The following is a 16,359-nucleotide window of genomic DNA, read 5'->3' as shown; positions in this document are numbered from 1 at the left end:
CACTGCACTCCATCTGTAGACGCTGGAGTCTGCATTTCCTGTCCGCCTTAAGGTCTCCCCAAGTCGCCGGGACGTTGCCTCCACTGCTGATCTCTCCGTCGTCTCCCCACAGGAGTGCGAGAACTCCTTGGACCTAGAATAATCTAGGTATATGCTGGTGTGCCCTGGAAAAACTAGCGGGTGATTCAGTTAATCGGTCCATTCGCCAATTAATCTCCACTCCCCTGATGACCTAGCAGCCACCAGTTACCACCGATAACCCAAACATTTTTGCGTATGACAGCGAAATGTTCAGTCCAAACTTTATAGAAATGTATACTTTTTTTTTTTGCGATACTAGTACTATATTTTACTCCTCATACATACCATGTAACAATGTTGTACTCATAACCTTATTCCTGCAGTGGCGTAAGACCATTTGGTGTATCACTGTTGATTGCTGGTTATGATGACAATGGCCCGCAGTTGTATCAGGTATGCACAAAGGACTACATGATAGAGACCTTGCTATTTTCCTTCCCACTATTCCAGATTCAGTCGCATCTTAATAATAAGGCACCAGATGTGTATTATTGGGTTTACCACTCATCTACTTATGACTGATATTTCACCTGTCATATACTGTTATGGTAAAGCTAATAAAAGTGCTGGATTTCTCATTGTTGATTGTTTCTTTAGGTTGACCCATCAGGGTCTTACTTCTCCTGGAAAGCATCAGCTATGGGAAAAAATGTGTCAAATGCGAAGACTTTTCTTGAGAAAAGGTAGATGGAGGATCTATCTATCCTAGCACTAGTTCATCACTGTTAAGGCTTCAGTGTTTTTTTTTTAATCTGATGATCATAATAAATTGCATCATATGCTGTTTAATCTTCCATCTGTTCATTAATACAAGCAGCATGTATGTTGCCAAGGTTCTTTTTCTCTGTTCCTTTTTCCATGATCATATGGTTTAACTGACATAACTTTTACTTAATAGATACACAGAAGATATGGAGCTTGATGATGCCATCCATACTGCAATTTTGACTCTGAAAGAAGGGTAGCTACATTTTTCTACTCCCTCCGTTCCTAAATACTTGTCTTTCTAGGCATTTCAACAAGTGACTACATACAGAGCAAAATGAGTGAATCTACACTCTAAAATATGTCTACATACATCCGTATGTAGTAGTTATTTGAAATGTCTAGAAAGACAAATATTTAGGAACAGAGGGAGTAGTAGATAGTGTATGTCGCCAATTTGGTATCTATATTGAGTACTGGCTGTTTTTGGACTCGCAGATATGAAGGTCAAATCTCTGCCAACAACATTGAAATTGGAGTTATTCGAGCTGACCGTGAATTCAAGTATGTATACAAAGTCAATTATGCTGTTTTCAACATAATTATCAGATGCAATGTCATTATACCTTGCCTGCTGTTTTGAGTATATGTCCAATATGTTTGTGCTTCTATGCTCCCGTTTTATTGGTTGTAACTGCCATTATAGGGCTGTTTGATTAGATTACAAATTCATGTCTACATTCTGACTAGTAACACAAACCGTACAAAAATGCAGAGTTCTAACTCCAGCGGAGATCAAGGATTTCTTGGAAGAGGTGGAGTAAGCTGCCGGTTGACAACTTACTGTTCAACATGAAACGTTTCCGAGCAAGTCTCCATGGAGCTTGCTGATTTGCTCCAGTAACTTGCATTTGAATCCTTGTGAATGCACATTGTAGACATTGAAGATATAACCTAATGTTAGGTTTATGTTTTGTTTGGCCTTTTCTCTGGATTTGTGTGGCCATTTTTTATTTGGTCTATATGATTATCAGTTTGCAAAATGAAGCACTAACGAAAACTAGAATTGCTGGGATACAGTTCTCTGTAACATCGAAGCGGAGCATATGAATTTGGGTAGCAAATTGGCATAATACGTCTACTGAAACCCTTCCCGTCAGAAGCCATGAATTTTCTGCGATTGGATTTGGTTTGGGGTGTGGGGGTAGAGCCTCGACGTAAATAAATCGTACTGTACATTTGACGATCTGTTCATCAAATAATTCGGTAACTCACATACTACTTCCTCAATTCCAAAACAAGTGTCGTGATTTTAGTTCAAAGAACGGAGGGAGTACGTGATAACATATGAATAAATGACATGTCATCCTGTCATTGAAAAATATATTTCAAAATGTCAAAAAAAATTTCAAACACAATTTGACGCACACATCTCAACATTGTATGTGTGCACGCCAAGTTTTGTGAAAAATCGACATTTTATACGCCTTGTGTAAATAAGATAAAAAAATGTGTCATGTAAAGCCTTTTTTATACTAAATTTTGTCTTTTTTTGTATGTGACACAAAAGTTGTCGGTTTTCCACGAAGCGAGTTTGTATGCACGTAGAATGTCAAGATGTACGCGAGAATAAAATTTTCAAAATTTGTGATATTTTAAAATATGTTTAAAACACATTTTAAAATCCAGGAGCATATGTTCCCATGTGCCAAAATGCCACACTGATTATTTACGAGTAGTTACCAACCAAAAAAACTAGTATGATAATGTTAACGAACTGACGTTTGATCGGAACTTTTTTTTTTGCGCGACCCCATCGATGCCGTTGATCCACCACCACTAGTTATCTCTAACCCGAAGCTGTTAGTCAACCTCACTATCTTGTCTCATCCTTAGATTTTTTGTCTAAAAAGACCATCTGTCGAGTCAAATTAACAAAAAAGATTATCTCTGAATTTTGTTGACAAAAGAGACCAACTAGGCCATGGCGGCAGGCGACACGTGGCATCTGCCACCACGGGGAGAGGCGGCGGGACCTGCCGCCACAACACCAGACGACAGCCCTGAAATTACTGAAATCCGGCGAGGCCTGCTGCTGGAACGGAACAGCCTGTGGTTGATGGGCCTCGCCGCTACACACCGTGGCGGCAGGTCTGCAGCAGCAGCAGCCAGCTCTCTCGTTCTATTCTTTGTTCTTCATGTGTTGTTAGCTAGTGTGAAATAGGCACGTTTGACTGAGATTTGAATCAATTTAAAGGTTGATTTTAAAGATGATGTAGTTGAAGAAAAGATAGATCAAGGTAAGATGTATTCATTTTTGTGTTTTCCGCTCACATGCACGATGGTTTCGTACTGTATGATTAGTCGTAACTTTATATTCTCTGCTGTATTAGGCATGTGATAATGAGTTTGGGGAGTGTTTTGTAGCATTTGGAAAGTACAAGACCATCATGCATGTAAGCGAAAAACATAAAAATGGATAGATCTCATCTGGATCTATCTTTTCTTCAACTGCAACATCTTCAAAATCGGTCTTTAAATTGATTTAAATTTCAGTTAAACTTGCATATTTTCACACTTGCTAAACCAAGTAAAACCGAGAGCCTTTGTCGAAAAAAAGAGTAAAACAGAGAGTAGAATGACACAACCGAGCTGCTGCTGGAAACTTGCCACACCACAGTGTGTGGCGGCAGGGCCCACCAGCCCATCCAATTCCGTTGCAGCAGCTAGTCTCGCCGGTAATTCCAGGGCTGCCGCCTGCTATAGTGGCGGCAGGTCCCGCCGCCTCACCCCGTGGCGGCAGGTGCCACGTGTCGGCTGGCGCGCCTGCCGCCACGGCCTAACTGGTCTCTTTTGTCAAAAAAATTCAGAGATAGTCTTTTTTGTCAATTTGACTCGGCAGATGGTCCTTTTGAACAAAAAATCTCATCCTTGTCTCTGCTCTTCTCCAAGTCCATGCACTTCGGTGAATCCATCCACCCACCCACCAGTCCACCACCCATTTCTCGCCGCCGCCCGCGGCTCTGGTGCAAGGAGAGCATCAGCAAATGGCCAGTGGCGGAGGCAGGGGGTGCTGGTAGGGGCCAAGCCCCCCCCCCCCCTATGCTCTCTCAAATACAACTATATATGCTCCTAATCCTCCATTTGTCAAACACAATTAGCAAGATTTAGTTGATTTGGCCCCGTCTAACATTATAGCAATCTGTTTGGCCCCCTCTATATTAAGTTTCTGGCTCCGCCACTGCAAATGGCATGTAGCGGTGTCACAAATAAGCAAGGAGCATCAGGTCCACTTCGGGAGGATATGCAACACATGGAGCTAGCTTCAGGTGGGGCAGAAAACAGAGGTACTGCATTTTCTATATTGTAGGTTTTTCACGGTTTGCCCTGACGCTCTACGTGTTCAATAGTGTATGAAGCAACACCGATCATTTTTCACTCAACGGAATGCACAACTTGTAAATTCCTACTCATGGAAATTAGTTTGCATTTTTGTAGTGGCAACATTTTATATTTTTGACCACGAAATAATAATGGCAAATTATGATGTGTTTCCCATGGCGACTTAAAGATGCGTTTGCCATGTCATCTTCAATTTTGTTGGCATGTCAACTAAATTTTTGACACCATGGCAATTAGTAGTTCTTTTTCTGTTTTGTTACATGACAACTTTGGATATGTATATTTTATTTCTAAAACGACAAATTATCATCCCACTACCTGGTAGCTTTGAGGGCTAGGTTTGCGAAAAACACTAGGATACAGAATCGTTGCAGAAAGCACCACGTCTAGCGTAATTCTTTTGCAAAAATCACTGATCGGCGGATCAGGCTGAGTTAAGTGAGTTTATGACAACTGGGGCCCATTTTTTGCCTACGTGGCACTCCAGGCCGTCCCGACAGCCGGCAGACAGCGTTAGACGGCGCCCTTCGGTCCTAGCAGTCAAAAGCGCCAATCGTTACTCCTCCACTCTGCTCGCTCGCTCTCTTCTCGCTCTCTCTCTATTCTTGGTCGCCGCACCCATCGTCGCCGCGCCGCCGCCGCAGCGCCATGGTGTCGTGGAGTGATGGGTCGGATAGCAGCGAGCACACCAGGCAGTACATGAGCTCAGATTCCGACGACGGCACCATTAAGGTCAGTTCTCAGAGTTAGGGTTAGGGTTTGATATTTGGGGATTTCTGGAATGAGCTTCTTTTCAATCATTGGACCAAATCTCTGTCATTCCTTTGCACTCCAGGTTCCTGCTAGCACCGAAGACTCAGATTTCGAGGGCCCTGAGACAGATATGTATGTTTTGTGCCATGGAAACGGGAAGGCAGCAGAAAGGCGTGTTGCTTTCGAAGGGATTCACACTGGCAGGAGGTTTCTTTGTTGTGCAGAGAAGGTATGGTTCCAGTTGAACTAATTGGAAGTTGTGGATTTACCAAACAGATATGTCATTTGTTTACCATGGATATGTACTGTGGAAGCAGTCATTGTATTATATTGTGAGGTTAGGACAGTGGATGCAGTCATTGTTTACTGTGGAAGCAAGCATTGTATTATACTGTGAAGTTTGGACAGTGGATTCATTAATTGTTTACTCTTCCAGCATTGTTTAGTCTGGTTCTGGCAACATTTTTTAGTTAGGTCATTTTGTTAACTCTGTCAGGTTAGCATATTTTAAGAGAGTAGATGCATGGGTTGGCAGACCAGCATTTTTAGTTTGGATCTGCCATGTTAGCTTATTTTAGGACAGAATATTCACGGATTAGCACACCAGCAATGTTTACTTAGTGGTTGTTTACTTTAGAGCATGATCTAAATTTTAGTATAAAGTAATCTAGCCTATCATTGTAAGCAAGTCACTGTTATGTAATTCATTTTGTTAATACTCTTTTTCCAGGAAGGTAAAAACTATGGACTAGTAGAATGGATTGATCCATCTTGGCCCACTACCCTTGAGAATGCACTGTCTAAGTTGTGGTCTATGTATGAACAAAGTAAGATGGACAGGAATGAGGAATGTCTGATGCATTCATTTACTGTTCATGACCTGACACAAGAGAAGAAGAAACTCCAGGCCAGCTATGAGAAGTTGGTTGAAGATGTCAATGCACTTATGGATGCCCAGGAGCAGAGGGTAGTGATAGAAAGGAAAGATGCTGAAACAACCAAGTTGCAGGAGAAGTATGACACTTTGAAGAACATAGCAGCTGCTCAAGGTACTGTCATTAGGAACATGAAGTTGAAGCTAGCTGAAGAGAAGAAGAATTTGCAGATCCACATTGATGAGCTCAAGAAGACAGTTGAAGAGAGCAATGTGAAGCTGGAGGGGATCAAGGCCATCATAAATGGATAAGCAGTGCAAGAGAAGAATGGGCAATATCATTTGGCATTTGCTGACCTTTTGCAGGGTGTGGTTTGGCATTTGTTGTAATGATAGTAGTTTAAATTCTATTAACTATGAGTACTCATGAACTATGGATATGTAATCTTAAGTAAGATGTTTGCATTTGAACTAGTGGTGAATGTGGTGCTATTTGAACTAGTGTTGAATGTCAAACTATGATTATGTATGGATTTGAACTAGTGCTGAATTTGGTGGTATTTAGAGCTGGTTAATGTTATCTTAAGTAATCTGTTTGCAAATGATGATTTTTGCTTTAGTATGTTCCTGTTCAACTGATGATTCTGAGTTAAGTAGGGTCAATTAGGGTTGTTTTTGGTTTTTTATCGACGCCGAGGCATCAAGTAGGCCAAGTTAGGGTTTTTGGTTTTTTATCGACGCCGAGGCATCAAGTAGGCCAAGTTAGGGTTTTTGGTTTTTTATCGACGCCGAGGCATCAAGTAGGCCAAGTTAGGGTTTTGGGTTTTTTATCGACGCCGAGGCATCAAGTAGGCCAAGTTAGGGTTTTTGGCTTTTTATCGACGCCGAGGCATCAAGTAGGCCAAGTTAGGATTTTTGGCTCTTTATCGACGCTGAGGCATCAAGTAGGCCAAGTTAGGGTTTTTGGCTCTTTATCGACGCCGATGCATCAAGTAGGCCAAGTTAGGGTTTTTGGCTTTTTATCGACGTCGAGGCATCAAGTAGGCCAAGTTAGGGTTTTTGGCTTTTTATCGACGCCGAGGCATCAAGTAGGCCAAGTTAGGGTTTTTGGCTCTTTATCGACGCTGAGGCATCAAGTAGGCCAAGTTAGGGTTTTTGGCTCTTTATCGACGCCGAGGCATCAAGTAGGCCAAGTTAGGGTTTTTGGCTCTTTATCGACGTCGAGGCATCAAGTAGGCCAAGTTAGGGTTTTTGGCTCTTTATCGATGCTGAGGCATCAAGTAGGCCAAGTTAGGGTTTTTGGCTTTTTATCGACACCGAGGCATCAAGTAGGCCAAGTTAGGGTTTTTGGCTTTTTATCGACGCCGAGGCATCAAGTAGGCCAAGTTAGGGTTTTTGGCTCTTTATCGACGCTGAGGCATCAAGTAGGCCAAGTTAGGGTTTTTGGCTCTTTATCGACGCCGAGGCATCAAGTAGGCCAAGTTAGGTTTTTGGTTTTTTATCGACGCCGAGGCATCAAGTAGGCCAAGTTAGGGTTTTTGGCTCTTTATCGACGCCGAGGCATCAAGTAGGCCAAGTTAGGGTTTTTGGCTTTTTATCGACGCCGAGGCATCAAGTAGGCCAAGTTAGGGTCTTTTGGCTTTTTATCGACGCCGAGGCATCAAGTAGGCCAAGTTAGGGTTTTTGGCTTTTTATCGACGCCGAGGCATCAAGTAGGCCAAGTTAGGGTGTTTGGCACTTTATCGACACTAAGGCATCAAGTAGGCCAAGTTAGGGTTTTTGGCTTTTTATCGACGCCGAGGCATCAAGTAGGCTAAGTTAGGGTTTTTGGCTCTTTATTGACGCCGATGCATCAAGTAGGGTCAAGTGATGGGTTTTTGGTTTTTTGTCGACGTCGAGGCATCAAGTAGGCCAAGTTAGGGTTTTTGGCTCCTTATCGACGCTGATGCATCAAGTAGGCCAAGTTAGGTTTTTTGGCTTTTTATTGACGCCGAGGCATCAAGTAGGCCAAGTTAGGGTTTTTGGCCCTTTATCGACACTGAGGCATCAAGTAGGCCAAGTTAGGGTTTTTGGCTCTTTATCGACGCCGAGGCATCAAGTAGGGTCAAGTGACGGGTTTTTGGCCTTTTATCGACGTCGAGGCATCAAGTAGGCCAAGTGATGGGTTTTTGGCTTTTTATCGACGTCGAGACATCAAGTAGGCATCAAGAATATCACAACATCAAGACTATCACAGCATCAAGAGTATCACAGCATCAAGAGTATCACAGCATCAAGAGTATCACAGCATCATCAGTACTACTAGAATGCCATAGTTTGACACAAATTGATCATAACAGCTGAGCATCACCGGACTACTAGAATTCCAAAATTTGATACATAATCAACATAACCAAATCACCATCAACACTGGAGTAGCATAACTGGAGTAGCAGAACAACACAACATAGTTTCACAACACAACCAAAATGCCATAGTTTGATAAGACATCAACACAACCAAATCATCACCATTTTGCACCAGAGGCAGTCAAGTAATCCTTCATTCTGTTGCTGGGCTTCCTGACTCTCTAGGAACCATCACTTGGTCTTGGAGGCATGAAAGCTAACCTTGGTCCCTTTGCAGCAGCTGATGAAGATCTGGTTACTGGTGCCTTACCCTTGGGAGCAGTTGGTGCCTTACTCTTGGGAGCAGATGATGAAGATTTACTAGCTGCTGCCTTACCCTTGGGAGCAGCTGGAGCAGCTGGCTGCCTCCTAGCTGGAGCAACAGCAGATGTTGCCCTCCTTGCTGGAGCTGGACTAGAAGCAGATGTTGCCCTCCTTGATGATCCACCAGCAGTGGCAGCAGCAGAGGCTGCAGTCCTTGCTGGAGCTGGACTGGCAGCAGCAGAGGCTGCAGTCCTTGCTGGTGCTGGTGTGCTTCTACTATCATGTGGGTAAGAGCTGGTGCTTGGCTGCAATGAAACAAGTAGTTTAATATTAGTAAGCAACAAAGTAACAACAAATTTAGTCTTTCTCATAGCAGAGTGGTTACCTGATGTTTGTTCTTTCTCATAGCAAGTGCAGGCTTTAGAGCATCATGGCAATTGGTGTACCTATGGCCCACCTTTTTACAGTTGGAGCAGGTAATTGAGGCCATTCTTGAAGTGTCTTTGGGAGCTGGCTTCTCAAATTAGCCCTTTCTCCTCTTAGTCTGTGCTTTGCCCTTGTGTTCTTTGAAAATAGGAGCCTCAGTGTCCAAACTATCTGTCCTTGTCCACATGTCAGGGCCAGGTACAGGATATATTATAGGACTGTAAGCTGCCAGGTACATAGGTTTTTTGAAGAAATCATGAACAAAGTCTTCTGGCTGAAGCTTAGCCTTGTGTATAGCAGAAATAGCATGATTGCAAGGAACTGCTGTCATATCCCACTTCTTACAACCACAAGTCCTTTGTGCTAGGTTGACAACATACGTTCTCTCCTCACTAGTAACTTGGAAAAGGTTGGGGCCAGCCATCAATGATTGGCAGTTTCTAGACCACTTCTTTGCTTCCTCCAATTTCTCTGCATATGTTGGACAAATCTCCCATCTGACAGTCTGAGTCTTGGTTCTATTTGTATTAAACTTGACCATTAATTTGTTCCAATTCCATCAACCATGGTCCTTATTGGCTTAGCCCTGACATCTAGAACCCACTTGTTGAAAACCTCACTTAAGTTGTTAACTACTAAGTCTGTTTTGCAATTTGTGTCCATGGCATGTCTGGCCCAAGTGTGCTTTGGGATTTTACTAAGCCAAGCCCATGCTGCCTCACACTCTCTCTTTAACTTATCATTGCAACATTATAACCATGTTCAGTGTATGAGTAACTTGCTTCATCCATGTATTTCTTCAATTCTGTCCCTCTAAACCCAGCATTTTGAAAGTTCTGGTAAATGTGTCTGAGGCAAAACCTTTGTGGACAATTGGGAAAGACTCTGTTTATGGCTTTAAGGAGGCCCTGTGTGAATTTAAGTAAATCTAACTTAGTGACTACACCTAAATGATTGTGTAACTACTAGAAAGAACTAAATGATTGTGTACAGAAAGTAGCTACACCTAAATGCAAGTAACTACTAGAAAGAACTAAATGAAAGCTAGCACAAGTGGATTTCATTACCTTCTGCCTATCAGAAATTATTGTGTAGTTGCCAAACTTCCCAGATTGGTCACCTAGTGCTACCTTCAACTGATAAAGAAACCAAGTCCAGGAATCTGTGTCCTCCTTATCAACAATTCCAAAAGCAATGGGAAAATATATTATTGTTCCCATCTCTTCCAGTAGTAGCAAGGATCTGTTGACCAGTAGTGAGCTTTATGAAGCATCCATCCAGACCTATAACAAGTTAACACATTAGGCAAACTATTTGAAAACACACATTATTCAAACACACATTAGATACCAAGGAATTACCTATGAATAGTCTGCAGCCACTCAAAAACCCTTCTTTGCATCCATTTAGGCAATAGAATAATCCATGAAACCTAGGGTTTGTGCTTGGATGCTCCCTCAAATGTCTTGTTGTCACTATACATCTTGAACCTGGATTAGTATCTAGCACAACCTGCAAATAATCCCTAATCCTGGTGTACTGGGCCTTCTGATCTCCTAACACAACATTCTTTGCTGCCTTCTTAGCCCTGTATGCCATGTGGGTTGATATTTCCACTCCATACTTGCTCTTTGCAGTGTTAATTATAGTAGTGATTATTGTGCATGGGTCATTTCTGATTGCTTCCTCACAAAACTTTGCAACCCACTTAGCAGTAACTTTTGTGTTCTCTGACACAGAAGGACAAGTGTGCACCACATACTGCTTCCTTATGGTAAAAGTCTTCTCATTTGCAATCTGAGAAGCTGCTATATAAAAAGGGCATGTCTCATCTATGCATTGTGCTATAACCCTGTCATTGCAATTTCTATGGTACTCATAGTTCTTGTTCTGTGCAATGTGCATTGTTTGAAGTGCATTCCTGAACTGGTACACATCAATGAAGCAAAGATGCTTCACAAATTGCTCAGCTGGGTGAGCTCTATTCTCATCATACCATAACCTTTTCTTCATCTTCTTAGCTCTGCTTTTCCTGCCATTGGGCAAAACATATGCCAATGCCTCTGCACCATCATCATCTTCCACACCCAAGTCCATTGGTTTCTTGTCTTCATCAGAAGATGGTATCCAGTCCTCCTCAAACAACTCCTCTACACTTGCATGTGATCTGCTTGTTGGGCCTTTGTGTGTTTCTTCTCCTTTTTCTTCTTCTGTCCATCTTGCCCTACCTGCTCCAGATTACTCTCTTCCTCCAGAGTACTCTCTTCATCCTCTTCCTCCTCTTCCTCCTCTTCTTCACTTTCAGGCTCATATAGTGCATCCTCCTCCTCTGTCTCATACATTTCCTCAACATCTATGTCCCCTTCAAAATGAAGGAGTGGATCTTCCCTCTGTGTTTTCATCTCCTCAAGCCTAGCAAGTATATCACCATATTCTTCTAAATCATCATCATCACTGTCCTCCTCATTATCCATCACTGCAGCTTTTCTCTTCAAAGAAGTGTCCTTCTCTTTATTTTTCTTATTCTTCCTAAACATTTGAATTTCCTTCCTCCTTGTCTCCTCCATAACCTTTTCAATTTCCATTTGCTCCTATGAAATGATTATAGGATTTTCTTCCACCTGTACATAACCTAAAGCAAGTTGCTCCTCCAAATTGTTTGTGCTATGCTGTGTTTGAAACTGTATGGGCATTGGCTCCAGTTCTGCTGCTTCTGAACTTGCTGCTGCTACATGCACATTTCCTGCACTGAACAACACTCCTCCTTCATCTATCTGATATAGTTTGGGCTCTCCAATTTCTTCTAGAGGGATTTGCTGCTCAATAACATTGGAGCTGGTGTTTATAGTTGCAGCATTGGAGAACTGGCCCTAACAACTGTCACATTCAATATCTTTTGATTTTGCAATGCTATGTTGTCTAGAATTTCCTCAAGCTTGTCATCATCATCTATTTCTTCCATTCCTTCTATACCTAGCCCAGGATCCCTGACATAGTACATGTAATCTATAAATCCATAACCTTCTGTTTCTATCAATGCTACTAGGTTGTAAAATGTTATGTCTGACATCATCATAGATCTCTCAATATTGTCTCTGTCATGGAAATGCATCCTCAATTCCCAAACCTCATCATCCGGACTGCAAATAATATAAAATACATAGCAATATAAGTGCTTAATTATAACTGAATAACACTAATGAAACAACTCATGTCAGTGCAGTAATACAATCCTTTGTCACTTATAAAGCAGATAATAAGATAACTCATTTAACAGTGAAGCTAACCAAATGTCTAACTTCACTCCAATTAACAGTGTACCTAAAATAAACTGAATAACAAAGCACAAACATGCATTTTTCTAAGTTAATAATATCATAATCATATACTATACCAGGATAACTTTGCTGCTCGTTTATAAAATCAACTAAATCAACTTATTTGTCAACTAATCTAAAAATGTCAACCCTAGGGCACATGACAAACAAATCACAGAATCTGAACTAATCTAAATTATGTCAACCCTAGAGCACATGACAACAAATCCACAACATCTACTCCATCTGATAGGATAGAGCAATATGGACCCTAACCCTAGAGTACACTAGCAACACAATTGAATGGGAGTACTCATTGAATGGAGAACGGGAAGGGGAAGAGCAAAGAAAAGTGGATCTCACTATACGTCGCCGTAGGATGACCCGATGTGTTGGCTTCCCGTCGGATTGGCCTTCACCGCCGTGGCGAATGCTCTCGTCGCCCGGTATTCCATCGAATACTGCAGGTCCTCCTCCTCTGATTCCTCCGTCGGCTTGCTAGGGTTCGAGCTCCCGCAAAGCTCGCCTGGATCCACTGCGGGTCCTCCTCCGCTGCCGGGCAGAGCGCCGCCACCAGCAACTCTACCTTTCACCGGCTATGCATCTCTGCAGTGCGAGGGGCAAGGGGGCGACGGCGGCAAGAGCGAGGGGGAGGGGGCAACGGCGGCGGGAGCGAGGGGGAGGGGGCGGCGGCGGCGGGAGCGAGGGGGAGGGGGCGGCGGCGGCGGGAGCGAGGGGGAGGGGGCGGCGGTGGCGGGAGTGAGGGGAAGGGGGCGACAGCGGCGGGAGCGAGGGGGAGGGGGAAGAAGAATGGGGAAACAGAGACAGATGCGGGGATGACTAAAGACGAGACCTAACGCGCCGTCTAACGCCGTCTGCCGGCTGTCGGGACGGCCTGGAGTGCCATGTAGGCGAAAAACGGGCCCCAGTTGTCATAAACTCACTTAACTCAGCCTAATCCGCCGATCAGTGGTTTTTGCAAAAGAATTACGCTAGACGTGGTGCTGTCTGCAGCGAATCTGTATCCTAGTGTTTTTCGCAAACCTAGCCCTCAAAGTGGTGGTTTTATGCAATTTACCCTATTTTGTAGCATTTAGAAAGTACAAGACCATCATGCATGTAAGCGAAAAGCATAAAAATGGATAGATCTCATCTGGATCTATTTTTTTTCAACTGCAACATCTTCAAAATCGGTCTTCAAATTGATTTAAATTTCAGTCAAACTTGCATATTTTCACACTTGCTAAACCAAATAAAATAGAGAGCCTTTGTCGAAAAAAGAGAGTAAAACAGAGAGTAGAATGACACAACCGAGCTGCTGCTGGAGACTTGCCACCACAGTGTGTGGCGGCAGGGCCCACCAGCCCATCCAATTCCGTTGCAGCAGCTGGTCTCGTCGGTAATTCCAGGGCTGCCGCCTGCTATAGTGGCGGCAGGTCCCGCCGCCTCACCCCATGGCGACAGGTGCCACGTGTCGGCTGGTGCGCCTGCCGCCATGGCCTAGCTAGTCTCTTTTGTCAAAAAAATTCAGAGGTAGTCTTTTTTGTCAATTTGACTCGGCAGATGGTCCTTTTGAACAAAAAATCTCATCCTTGTCTCTACTCTTCTCCAAGTCCATGCACTTCGATGAATCCATCCACCGACCCACCAGTCCACCACCCATCTCTCGCCGCCGCCCGCGGCTCTCGTGCAAGGAGAGCATCAGCAAATGACATGTAGCGGTGTCACAAATAAGCAAGGAGCATCGGGTCCACTTCGAGAGGATATGCAACACATGGAGCTAGCTTCAGGTGGGGCAGAAAACAGAGGTACTGCATTTTCTATATTGTAGTTTTTTCACGGTTTGCCCTGACGCTCTACGTGCTCAATAGTGTATGAAGCAACACCGATCATTTTTCACTCAACAGAATGCACAACTTGTAAACTCCTACTCATGGCAATTAGTTTGCATTTTTGTACTGGCAACATTTTATATTTTTGACCACGAAATAATAATGGCAAATTATGATGTGTTTCCCATGGCGACTTAAAGATGCGTTTGCCATGTCATCTTCAATTTTTTTGGCATGTCAACTAAATTTTTGACACCATGGCAATTAGTAGTTCTTTTTCTGTTTTGTTACATGACAACTTTGGATATGTATATTTTATTTCTAAAACGACAAATTATCATCCCACTACCTGGTAGCTTTTGTCCACAACACATGGCAAGCCATTTTGAATTATCATGGCAACCAATACAATTAAGGTGGCAATTAGGTAGTAGAAAAAAGACCCATCATAACATATCAATTAGTGGCAATAAAATGCGAATCAACATGTGGTTGAGTTGGTTAGGTGGACAGTGGTATCCCCAACCCACCATGGTTCAAATCCTGGTGCTCGCATTATTCCTGGATTTATTTCAGGATTTCCGGCGATGCGCTTTCAGTGGGAGGAGACGTTCCCGTCGACGACGAGGCGCCTACGGTGACTTCATAAATCTCAAGATGATATGCCGGCTCAGTCTCTCGAAGATGCTCATAGGGGTAGAGTGTGCGTGTGTGCGTTCATAGGGATGAGTGTATGCGCGTGTATATGAGCGCTTGTGTCTGTACTGATGCTAAAAAAAATTAGTGGCAATAAAATGGAAACCTAAACGATTAAGCTATGGGTACTATTAGGTTCATTGCCATGGTCTATATAGCAATCGTTTTTGAATTTTTCATGTCAACATCACACACATTTTCTAAATTTGCCATCATATTCGGAAAAAAACTAAACTTTGCCAGGTGAAACATCACAACAATTTCAGATTTTGCCATCATGAATGGAAACAAAAACATTCTAAATTTTCCATGTGACCTATGCAAAACTTTTCTAAAATTTCCATGTCTTAGAAAACAAAATTTTTCCAAAGTTGTCATGGTGTGTACACCATTTTTCTCTTTCAAAATTTGCCATGTTTCCATGATTTTCCAGATTTTATATTACAAACAATATTACTTGCCTTGATGTACAACTATATTTGCCATATGATCATTACATCTTTTCCTACAAACTGCTATGCCTTACAAAACACAAATCTTCAAACATTGCCATGTCACAGTTACAAGTTTTCCCAATTTGCCACGATTCAGGAAAATAATTGTCTAAATTTTCCATGTGACTTTATTTTTTATTTTTTCTCTAACCTTGCTTTCATTCATGAAAATTAGTTTTGTACTCCCTCTATAAAGAAATATAAAATCATTCAGATCACTAATATTAACATTTTCTAAAACTTGCCATACTTTAGAGGACAAAATCCCTACATTTGCCATGATTTAGGAACACCATTTTTTTTCTTCTAAATTTGTCATCTGCCTATAAATTTTGCATGAGTTAGAGAACAAACTTCTAATTTTACCATGAGTACCATGCCTTTTCATGTATATAATATTAGATAGTTGTTTTGATGGCAAATTTTAGTATATGTTGACTTTTTATCTGGTTAGGTTTGCTTCATAGACATGGCAATTTTTAGCTGAAAGAATATGGGACTCAGGATTTTTTTTCTTCCCGATTTTAATTGATTTTTGTTTTCCAAAGTTCATAATATAGCACAAGGTTCTGGCTATATGAGCCTGACCCTTTTCAGCCTCGCGATCGTGCAGGTGCGTTAGCGTGTTCGCTCACTGGCAAAAGTCTTCGCATCGCATGGGGCCGTTCTGATGTTGTACGCGCTCTGGTGTCACACGCTCGCTTGGATAGCTGGATGATCGATGCCAGCCGGCGTTCACGCAAAATACACTTCTGGGCTGGCAAGCGTCCAAAAACTAAATCTCACATGAGATGTGAATTATAAAATTATTCACAACTATTTATCTTCACATAATTAGATTAGAGATGCAGGCGGACAATGTCCACATCTATATATTGGTGCACGTTTTAATTATGCTCATGCTGACAGATACAGACACGCGAATGCAGTCGAATGCCTAAATTAGATGCTATTTCATGTCAAGCCTCTTTGAGTCACAGGGGACTCAATTTAACAGGGGTCAAGATTTCCGGTTTTGAAACAGAGGGATAAAGAGTAAGGGAGTGCCTAGGACTCATCTAGATGAGATATAATTTGGTCTTATCCACCTGAAAACAAAAACAGATACTGTACAAAGTAGTACTACAA

At 42.4% G+C, this 16,359-nt stretch overlaps 1 protein-coding gene across 1 annotated transcript in view; it reads left to right on the top strand.

Annotated features, from left to right (window-relative positions):
* LOC123188127 (proteasome subunit alpha type-2) overlaps positions 1–1,863 on the top strand; it is a 5,700-nt gene extending 3,837 nt beyond the window's left edge. Inside the window, exons 7-11 of the mRNA XM_044600167.1 lie at positions 405–474; positions 679–764; positions 980–1,042; positions 1,285–1,350; positions 1,562–1,863. Of these exons, the coding sequence (XP_044456102.1) occupies positions 405–474; positions 679–764; positions 980–1,042; positions 1,285–1,350; positions 1,562–1,610 (334 nt within the window). The 3' untranslated portion in view covers positions 1,611–1,863. The remainder of the gene's footprint in view (positions 1–404; positions 475–678; positions 765–979; positions 1,043–1,284; positions 1,351–1,561) is intronic.
* The last annotated feature ends 14,496 nt before the right edge of the window (positions 1,864–16,359 follow it).

The sequence above is a fragment of the Triticum aestivum genome, chromosome 2A, assembly GCF_018294505.1.
Source record: "Triticum aestivum cultivar Chinese Spring chromosome 2A, IWGSC CS RefSeq v2.1, whole genome shotgun sequence".
Taxonomy (NCBI): Eukaryota; Viridiplantae; Streptophyta; class Magnoliopsida; order Poales; family Poaceae; genus Triticum; species Triticum aestivum.
Note: the sequence above shows the minus strand (reverse complement) of the source record. Positions and strands in the feature narration are given on the sequence as shown.